Source organism: Corvus cornix, chromosome 2, assembly GCF_000738735.6.
Source record: "Corvus cornix cornix isolate S_Up_H32 chromosome 2, ASM73873v5, whole genome shotgun sequence".
NCBI lineage: Eukaryota > Metazoa > Chordata > Aves > Passeriformes > Corvidae > Corvus > Corvus cornix.
Window position 1 is genome coordinate 112,888,531 of NC_046333.1, and position 11,481 is coordinate 112,900,011.

At 35.2% G+C, this 11,481-nt stretch overlaps 1 protein-coding gene across 2 annotated transcripts in view; it reads left to right on the forward strand.

The window, feature by feature from the left end:
* Nucleotides 1-10,936, forward strand: part of SNTG1 (syntrophin gamma 1) — a 336,705-nt gene extending 325,769 nt beyond the window's left edge. For both annotated transcript variants that reach the window (XM_010401190.4, XM_039549083.1), the window contains exon 18: nucleotides 4,674-10,936. In XM_010401190.4, coding sequence (XP_010399492.1) covers nucleotides 4,674-4,832 — 159 coding nt within the window. In that variant the 3' untranslated portion in view covers nucleotides 4,833-10,936. The remainder of the gene's footprint in view (nucleotides 1-4,673) is intronic.
* Nucleotides 10,937-11,481: the final 545 nt, after the last annotated feature.

Below are 11,481 nucleotides of genomic sequence, written 5' to 3' on the forward strand. Positions count from 1 at the left end.
AATCACTGATACCCCTTAGACATTCCAATCTGTAGGTTATTTCCCGGCTGTCACTCAGCAGGAGATACTGCACAAGTTTGCTCAGTGAGACAAAATTTTTATGAGTGAGAGCTACAAAATAAAGCTGTCAGCTTGACAGAATGTGGAGCCAATGTGTCCCTGTATTTGTTCTTACTGAGCTGTTTGGCTTGGGTTAAAAAAAACTAAGCACAGAAGGGCAAAGCTTTCTCTGTGTCTGTAAGGCACAAAGGGATTCACTTAGACCTTCCTATCTAGTTACTTATCTGTTTACCTGTTTGTTTAGCTATTGTTTAATGATCCATTAGTGCCTCAATAGTATCACAGCAGCTTCCAGAGGTGATACACAATCTCAGGACTGTAATAAACTCAGAGTGCTGTTATCTTCAATTTTACTTAAGTATTAGGCTTTTCTGACAAAATAGAGAGAGTTCCTGTTTTGAGATATAAATATGTGCCTCCAAACATAGCAGTAAGTAATGTGTATAAAAACCAGCATCTTATTACATTATTGAATTTTCACCAAACTGTGAACTGAGAGCTCTGTGCTTTGTAAAACATGTATAACTCAAAAGCTACACTTCAGTCTGTGCTTACACCTCCCCCAACTTGCAGCACAACAGTTCTGTCAGAAAAACTCAGGTAAGGCCACACTGCTGTGCTGCATCAGGTGAGCTATTGTTCACAGATTGGCTGAACTCCTAAGATGAGCAGTAAAAAACTGAAGTGGGTACAAAAATAAGTTTATCAGGATGAAGCTCCAGTCAATTGTCTTTGTCTATTTGAATATGGAAAACCAAAGAAGGCACAGATGTGGTATCTGCAAAGGAAGAAGTTTAACTTCAAGGATTTCACATTAATCTTACTATAAATTAATACTACCTTAGTATTAATTAATGCCAATTAACTTGTACTTGAAATTATCTTGTATAGAAATCTAATCTAAATAGCCTGAATGACTACTCATCACATTACTGTGAACAGAATACCCCAATTTCTACTGTCGCAGGGTGACTTGATGGGTGTTTGCATCATTTTCCAGACTGACATTTCTGCTCAAGTCTGTTCTCCAAAATGCAATTTTAAATTAATCCTTGTTCTTAGCCTTGAGGGTTTTTCTGTGAGCATCACAATGTTCTTCACATTTAGAGTACAGAATTTTTGAGTTCAGATTTCTGACTTGTGCTGGTTTGTGTGGTTCAGTTTTTAGTTTCCCCATATTTTGCGCGTGATTTGTCTAATATCTATTTTAAATCAGATTCTTTGCAAATATAGAGAAACCACGTAACACCACTTCTGATGAGCAAATATCTTCTCATATCAGCTGTTTATATATGGATGAAAGAGAAGACTTTTTAAACATACCGTGGATACTTAGAAACATGCAGTTGCCTGATTTTGTAAATGTGTCATTTATGTTGTATCATACTACATAATATATGTATAATGCAATGCAATAAGAGATTGCTGGGGTTTGTTCTTTTTTGGAGAAGCTCTCTTTCTGTTTTCTCTTTTCTCCTCTGTCCTTTCAATCCAGACTTTCTTTGTGAAAGGCTACTAGAATTCCCATACACTTCTGACCTTCTCAATGACTGCATCTTCCTCACATTTCTTTTTGCCTGTTTACATTGTCCTCTGCAGGAACTGCAAATGTTCAGGTTAATAATCTGGAAGTTTCTGATATACTGACAGCAATGTAGAGTGAGAGCAGTTTAATCAAGTGATAGCTTAGAAAGACAATTTGAAGACCAGAGGGCATACTGATATTCCTAGGAGAGTAGGGTCTTAGGTAAGGTATACGGACAGCAGTCTGGAAATTGTAATAATAGTAAATCATGTATTTGTGCATGGACAAGTAGATGCGGCTTAAATTAGGATTTCTTTGCTTTTTGGAGGATCCAGAGCATGTGACTTTCTCCACTGGTTTTAACTTCAGTAGTTTAACTGCGTATTTCTTTAGGTTTCTTATGGTTAGTTTGTTTGTTCACTTGAAACTTCATCTGAACTGTGTGTACAGTACACACTACCCTGCCTAGATGAAAGCGTATTCAGACAAAAGTATGGCTGAGGACAGTGTATACAGAAACAAACAGGGTGGCTGGGGTTGCATGAAAGCCTGTGGGTTCCTGTCTGCTGGCAGTAGTGCCAACCTGGGGGCACCTAAGAGTGCAAGTTCCCAGCAGAAGTGAGGGCATGTTTTGTCTGTCAGCAGCTCTACATGGAATCTTATCTGTTTGTTAAGCTTTCTTGTGATTAGGCTAATCTGCCTGCAAAGTGTTGCTCCTGATAGATCCTGTTCCCATCAATCAGGCTCCTGGGAATTGAGTTGCAGCCATTAATCAGGCCCTCATGTACTTGCCACACACCAGTCAGCCTACTGTGCTTCACATTGCTTTAATTTCCAGTTAAAAATGCATGTCTTCATTGAAATAGGAATAATGTTTCATTGCAAATAATAATTGAGCATTTGCTGACTTCTTAATGCTCTTCTTTGCATTTAAGGTAATTTCCACATTGTGTCATTACTATTAATAACAGTTATCAAGTGGGACCTTCAGAGGCTGTTCTGTTTCCTCACCCATTTCCCTTGATGGTCCATTGAGCAGTGGATATTCCTGATGTGTTATTATTGCAGAAACACCTGTGATAACTCTTGGTAATAATTATACTCATGCACTGTGAAAATTCAGTGTCCAGTAGCTGTAATTATGATAGTAACTACGTTCAGCTTGCACTTTACCTAATTGACTTCAACAATTCTCAAACTGTAACATTTGTTTTAATATGATTATCTTGTTGAGACATAGGGGGAATTGTAGCCTTTCTACAGATAATGCATGCAATTGATATTAAAAATATTTCACAGTTCCTCTAAATATTTATTCCCTTATCTTAAGCTTCAGGTATTTTTTTGTAGTACCAAAAGGGTAAATAAATATGTTAATAAAATGAAGTTAACTGAAAAGTAACTTACTTCCAATGACCCAGTTGTTATTCTGAAATAACTTCCATAATTCCTTGTTTCCTCGTCTTTGAATGTCCACTGTTTTCTTATCTATGACAAATTTTCTTATTTTGAAATTTGAGGGAGAGAAAAATCCACCTTGACATAGTGATAAAATTACCCTTCTCTCCAGGTTTAAAACTGAGAATATCTCTAAATGGATTTTTTTTATATAGACACAGCTGGCAGGTTTGTGAAACTTGGCATAAACTTTATCTTCTTTATTGAGAATTTGTCGTCAGGGGACTTTAAAGAACCTTGTGGGATGTTATCAATTTATTTCTGAGCATGTCTGAAGGACATCTGCTGAGGCTGTAGGAGACCTGAACAAAACTTCACCCATTCAGTACATCATTGGACAATCTGCTCATCCAGCTGTCTGCTTTCATACTGTTGTCCCTCACACACAAGGGATTTGTGAATGTCTCCATGTATTCTACAAAGTAATGTCTTCCAGGAAATCTCAAGAGGCAGAAAATTGCAGGTTGATGTCATTTAGAGAGATTTAGCAATTTTTGTTGAATTTACAACTGTTTCAATATTCTTCTAAAAAAAAAAAAAAGAGCAAAGCCCTGGCACTACATAGCCTGGAAATACCAATGCTAGGCAGAAAGACAAGTAGAATATACCACAGATATCAATTATTGGCTTCATGTTGCAGTGAAAAAATCTGTATGGGCAGTGAATCAAAGCAGAAAGATGTAAACTCTATACCACTTTGCCTAGACTTATATATATTGAAGCACCTCAGTAATTGCTTTCAAATGCAAGAGATACTTATTGATTATATACCAGCTTCAAAAACACATACTGAAGGTAACCTAAAAAAATTGATCAGATAAAGACAATTAGACATAAAGGAGAAAATTATATATGTTAAAAAAAAAAAATAGTAGTTTTTATTTATTTCCTCTCTAGTGGTGTCTAAAAAAGTCCAAGCTAGTCTAGTCACATGCTGAGGGGGCTATAAAGAAATGTAAATTATGGCAGAAAAATAAGGAATTTGTATAATATTCCTAATAAATTTAAAACATGGAGTATGTTCCTTTTTTGGTCCAATAACAGATCCAAATTATCACTGTGTGATAGTAGCATGTTTTGAAAATATGTCCTCTTTATATATATATATGTATATACATATATTAAAGAACAGGTAAGAAAAGAGCTGATTTAATAGTGTGATTTAATAGCTGATTAATAGTGTGAGGAGACATGATGAACAAATGTAATATATGTGGAACTTAACATTGTTATTTTTGTGGCTAAGTTGGTTAAATAATAGTAGTCCAGAGGTGTGTAGTCTGTTACAGTGCAGCCATTAAGTTTCTATTGAAATTAACCTGCAAAAGTGCCAGATTTGCATTAACCTGAGGCAAAATAAAAATTATATAGTGTCACTTTTTTTCCCCTTTAGCTAGCAGGATCTCCTATTTCTATGGAGGCACTTAATCCAGAAATTTGTCCATCTTAGCCTCCAAGCAATTATTTACTGAATGTTCCATGGCTAAGTCCCTATAATGCAGAATTAAGGCACATTAGCAGAATTACATCATGTTATTAAAATTTTTGCTGTTGGTATAGTGGTTCATTCCTGGTTAAATGTCTGTGGGGTGTTCTGTTTCATGTTTAATCTTTTTTTTTTCACTTCCAGGAGCTGGAGTTTTCTAACCTGTTTGCAGTCCTTCACTGTATCCACTCATTCTTTGCAGCCAAAGTGGCTTGTTTGGACCCTTTGTATGTAGGCAGCCAAGCCACAGCTTCTGCTGCTCCCACAACTTCTGGTACTGGCAAATTAAAGTATTCTACTTGATATCCCCCATGACAGCACTGCCACTTAACAACGAGACATAAAAATGTATAAATATTCATAAGATTTAGACCTTTGGTGAGCCATGTATGTGGAAACCAATCCTGGAGGCAAGACATCTTGCAGCATCAGCAGATAAATGGTCACATGGGATCGTAATTTCATCTTGGTTCTGCAAGACATCAGTAAATAATCCTAGTCAAAACCCCAGAATAGGATGGATATGCTTTTAATATTATCTATTTGTACTTACATAGTGCTTTAAGCAACACTGGAAGCAAAGGAATAAATGGCGAAATGAAGCACTTGAGTATTTAATAAAATTTTCAAATTGCTGTAATAATACACAAATGGAATTGTCATTCTCCTGTTTTCAGATTTTTTTAATGACAATATACTAAACTCTGAGTATGAACATGATGCCCTATCATTATATTATAAGTGAGAGCAAGCAGCAAGCGTACAGTACATGGTGACAAAGGAGATAAGCATGAAAAGGCAGTTGTGTAAGTATCTCCTCAAACAAGAAAGCACTTTAGCACTGTTGTAAATTCATACTTGTGTTCATACATGGAGTCATGCTACTTTTTCCATTTTGTTCTCTCCATCTAACAGTAACAACAGCAAAGATATAGCCATACTGGACTGATACATTAAAAACAAAACAAAACAAACAAGCCACAAAAAGAAAAAACACTTTTTCATGGGTAAGTCCCACTTCTTCAAGTAAAAATAGCGGCATATGGATTTAGTTTTAATTATAAATTTAATGCAACTACAAAGAATATTGTGTCACCTATTTACATCCTCTTTTTTTTGTCAATTGTTAAATATTGTAAATCTAACAGTCTTTGTTCACAAGGTTTTGAAATTGTTTCAGAGACCGCCCACCTAATACATTGTTTCCATCATTATCATTTCACATCATAAGTAGAACTTTTGTTCCACTCAAACTCTCAACAAATAGACATTTTACATTATTCTTGAAAAATTATTTTACCCTTTGAATTCTTAATAAATTACTTATATATATATAGATAGTAAAAGACAGGAATAAATTGAATAAGCTACAGAGAATACATTACAGAATGCATAATTTATTTGCTTTTTAAGACCATTGTATCAGTCTGGATTGAGTTCTAGTTCCAGAGTATCATTTAATGGTGAAATATGAAGGACTCGTAAATTTAAAATTAACAACTTTGTTTAATTGCAATTTTGCAATATAATTTAATTTTGAGCTGTGACACACACCAGTAAAGATGATGGAAAAAAGGTGTACATTTTCAGTAGTAGTTTGTGAGGTTTCTCTTTATCGTATTGAAATCAAAACTACCTTTTTTTCCCCCTCCACTTAAACTTGTAGTAACTCTTACGAGATAGGGCCACCATCTTCCTTGTTTAGCAAAAAGAGTAATTCTGTCACATCCCTTTCTATGTATTATGATTAATACTTCAGAAGTGAAGCCAGAGGAGAGCTTATCCAAACGGGAACAATTTAAAATGCAAGGCAGGGACAAAAGATGAATGAAATGTAGGAGCAAATAATGTCTCTGTTTTTTGCTTTGCATTAGAAATATTTTGATTTACATGTGTGAGAATAACATTGCTTTGAAATATAGTTGATCTAACTTGATATTAGTTCCAAATAATCTTAAAATGTTTGGGGGAGGGCAACTCTTTTATCATTTTGAAATGTCTTTTGGTACACACATACTTTCTACAAGTACACCTCCAAGGGCTACACATTTATTTTCCATCCTAAATTCAGTGGAATGATGCAACAATCCAGGTATTCAATACTCTAAGTGTCATCAAAATCCAACATTTTCATAGACATCATCATGAACTTTTTTATAAGAATTGTCCCTAAATAAGGGGGTCACATCTGAAGGACAGATAAAACTACCATGGCTGTCCATAGGATCTTGAGCTTGCTCTTGACACAAACCCCAGATATTTTGAATCTAAAGCTGTAACCATTTTAGAGGTTTAACAGTGGTAACTCAGGCATTGTCCTCATCTAGAAAGCATATACCAGAAACACAAATTTTGGCAGAGCGTTGATAGTACTGAAAACAGAAGCCTGATATTCTTGAATGACAGTTTTTAGTGCTCCCATATCATCTCCTTCCTTTCACTGCACTGCTGTGGCATTCAGCTGTCACAGTGTGGCCATGTGCTAACACCTCAGTAAATGCTCTGCTGGCAATAGCAGACTCTAGAACCGGTCAGCTGCCGGTTCAATGTTCTTCCTTCCACTGTTCATGTTATGTGCAGTTGCATCACTGAATCTGAGGGGTGTTTAAAAGACATGCTTGAATGAGCGTAGCATTAACCCATACCAGCACAAAGTATTGTCAAAGTCATTGCAAATTTCTGTAGATGAAGGGATTGCATTATAGGAAAGCCCTCCGCAAAAATTTAGACAAAAATGCTCATTGTGCAGAAAGGAGCTAATGACATGAACTTTTGTGACCCCACCAGGCTACCCTGAATATCTGTATCAAGAATTCTGTTTGTAGAATACCTGTGTTCATCACTGAGACTTTTGCAGCTGGGCATTAAATATAAAACATTTAAGAAACGCATTAGCCTGTAAACTGGGGTTTACAGGCTAAACAGGTAGAGCTTCATCAATACTTTTATTTTCAAGAAGAAAAGTGTTATTGAGAGAATATAAGATGTCATAACTTTGTTTGCAGCTCAGTGTTGATTTGTAAATACAGCAGGCATTTGTGCAGTGCCCTCACAGAATTAGAGGTGACTCTGCTTCCAACCTTGCCCTTGTAGAGCAACTTGGTCAGAAATTCAGTCTTGAACCAAAGATGCAAAATTTTAAACTCTGTGTTATAACTAATCCTGAAATACCAAAATAAAATGTACAAACGTATTAAATGGCTACATTTTTCATTTAAATACCTACAAGAGGTTCCGATTTAAAGCATAGTGAACTTCAAATTCCTATGTTAAAACTCAGGCTTCATGTTGCAGCCTGTCATTTCACACATAACATATCATGAATACAAGTATTTTGTAAGTCAACACAGCCCATTGACAATGAAAAAACAGAATTATAATGAGCCATCAGCTTTTGCTAAAAATCTTTGTGCAAGTGAAAGCAAATATTTTAAAAAGAAAGAGCAAGCCAACCAACCAGCCCATAGCATAATATGTAATTTGTTCTCTTTATGTCACGATATTTTCAAGTTTAATAAAGAAAATTCTTTATGGTACTGTGCCTATGGAAGTGATGTTATATAGTATACCAAAAATATGTACTCTTAAGTATAAATATATTTGGGTTGATTTGCTTTGCTTTATGATGGGAATTTTAGATTATCTGATCTTCACAGCACTAATCATATGCTAGGTTATAAAAGCATAATATTATTATGAAACTGTTACCAATTTGAATATATTTTATTCTTTATTTCATCAGTAAATCAATATGTTTCATTTCCTACATATTTTTAAAAATAACAGTTACAGATTTTCAAGAGAACTTTGCATTCCAGTAGCACAAAGGCACCTTTGAAATAAAAATCAGCATATTTTTTAGCTGTTGGTCATTTTATTATGTTAATTAAGTGCAACAAGAACTTTGTGGAGAAGAGCTAGTTGTAAGTGGGTTGTTTTTTAAAACCAATCATTTAAAGTTTAAAAATCATTTAAAGTTTAAGAATGCAAATAAATAATATACAGCATCAATATGCTTTGAGAAAAGAATAATGAAAAATCTTATTTTCTAAATTAGTTCTTGATTCCACAGTATTATATTTATTTATTTTAGAAGTGGCATCTTATCAGAACACCTCAAAGTGCACAGTTAAACGTGTAGTTGTCAACACTGCAGCCTGTTACTTTAAAAGGAATTTGGTTTATTCAATGCCTTAAGATGTTTCTTGTATCAGACAAAATGTTTAAAAAGGCTTAAGATCTTGAGAATGTACAAGTGTTGACCTTAGAAATTCAGATCAATTTTCATTCTTTCTTGGCAATTCCAAGAAAGCTTTCGGAAATTTTTTTAATATTGAAAACGCTAGTCACTGCATTTCACTTTCCATTTCTTTTATGTGATGGTTTGTGCTCTGAAAACGTGTAGTGTCTGAAAAGAAGTTAAAGCTGATTTTTAGAAGTTCTGTCTCAGGCAGTTAGGAGTCTGAGCTTAAGACGCTCACCTCTGACCAGTTCAATATGATGGGAAACATGAAAGATTCACTCAAGTTCCCAAAATTCAAGTACCTGTCTTAGATGCCTGAGGTTGCACTTGAAGCACTTCAAAAGGGAAATACAAGATGAGAATGTAGCTTAAGATCTCTGAAGGTGCACACATATGCGTCTCTCTCTCTCTGTTTCTCTAAGGAACTAGATGTGCTTCTACTTTAGTGTTTTCATTTTATCACAAATGTGCTTTTTAAGCCAGGCTCCTGCCTAAAGCCAGTCATGCAATTCTTCTTATCACAGAGCAGTCTTTAAGCACATGAGCTGTTTCTTTTAGGATGACACTAAACAAGCATCACATCTATATGGGTTCTGGGTCCTGATGCACTTTCAGACCATGCAGCCCAACTAAAATGAATCCAGAGGAAAAACCCCTCTGAGATGCTAACAGCAAGACTTGCCAGGTTGGGGTGCCAGCATTTTCTGTGGCTGTAGCAGCTGCTGCTTGTGCACCGTGGAAAAAAAGTTAAAAAGCTGAGCTTCACAGTGTAGCCCACAGGAGCTTAGTGCCTGAAGGGGGATGCTGTGCTGCAGCAAGGGGCAAAATGAAGCTGAAAAAGGCTGATGCTGCCCAGGGCAGGTTATTCTGCATCACTTTTTCCCTCACCACACCAGGACAGTATTGGCTGCAAGCAGGCTACCCCATGCTGGTCAGCCCTCTCCCTGTGCATCTTTCTCCCCATCTGCCACAAACACACACCTGAATATTTGCTCTGGGGTCCCCGAGCACACTTCCATGTTCCCTCACTCCTGTTGCTCAGACAGATGCAAAACTGTACTTAGCTACATAATGGAGCCTCTAAACCTCACACACTGCCAGGGGACAGTGTTAAGGATTATGGCAAGGGCAAAAGAGTGCTTGAGTGTGTGATTAACTCTCAGGTTATAGCAAATAAAGTCATATCTGTGCTTAAGTGCTTTCCTGACTTGGAGGGTTCTTAGGTGGAAATTTTTTTTATTTTCCTGGAATAAGTTCTGTAATGTCAACATATTTCTACTTGCTTGGCTCAATTTTCAGAAAGTTTAACAGAGACAGTGGTTCATATCCTCTTGGAATCATAAAGAAAAATACATAGGAATACTGGAATAAAAAGAAATTTCTGTTCAGATTCTGTATATTATTACAGTACATTACATAATCTATTGAAATATATTGAATAATGTAAAAAAAAATGCTTTCATTTACATTTCCTTGCAATTTTTGCCATGGTATACATGCCTTCCACTTTCAACAACTTTCTCCACAGGAATCCCAGCTGTTATAGAAATTCTTTCACTGTTCTTTTACTGTTCAGTATATGCTAATATATAATGCAATGAGTGTGTGTGTGTGTGTGTATGTGTGTGTGTGTGTGTGTGTGTGAGTCTATATATTAGTATATACTAATGGAATATATTCAGTATATATTAATGAAAGTTACATATTAGGCACAACTGTAAAACAGAAGCATACATCCATGAAGCTTTACATTTAAAAATCTATAATACTATAAAGAAACATATGTATATTAGTTGAAGAAATGGCTATTTTTGCAGGGTATGCACAATCTGGATATATGATAATAAATTGATAAACATTAACAGATCTATTATTTCATACCTCCAGGAACTTAGGGTTTTTTTAATTATTCTTATCCCTTTAGCATATTTGCAATATATGTCATAAATTTTAATTTGTTATGGATAAAAATGACTGAAAAAATGTAATAGAAAGTGCTATATATTTTATAAATATTAAAAAAATAAGAACAGCTATTCAAATTATTTATTTCATTTTTAGTTAAGGTTTTGTGATTGTTTGTAATATGTATTTGTGAAAAGCATAAGTCACCTAGTTGTTTAAGCTCATTAATGTACCACTAATAAAATGCTATCTTCTGTTTTGTTTTTGTTATGCTTCTTTTTGTAATGGAACATAACAGAAAAAATAGAAAATAAATACTTTTTTAACTAATCTTTTGCATTCAGTCATAGAGTGTATGAGTTTTATATCATTGAAAGCCAAGTCTGGGAAATCAAGAATGAGCTTGAAGAATCTGGGGTGGTAAAGTTATTTCCCAGCAACTGTTTTTTTAATAGAAATAATGACCATTCCTTACTTGTATGATGATTTCTACAAGGCCTGTCACCCACTTAATGCCTGACTAGGATTTTGGAAATATCCTCCTCTCCCCTGGCTATGAAGCTCAACCTACAACTATCACACAGCTACCAGATTATTTTACCATTGACATTTAAGCGCTTAGTTTTGGTTGAAATTAACCTAGCCCCAATATTGCAGTGCCTGAAGGTATTTTTGGTATATCTTTGAAACCAAACAGTTTTCAAATGGTGTTGCAACTACTAGAGCAAAACCAACTTGAATGAGTTTAATTTTGTTTGTCTTTTTCCCTGAGAGGGAAGAGATGTTGGAAGATGGGTAGTCCCT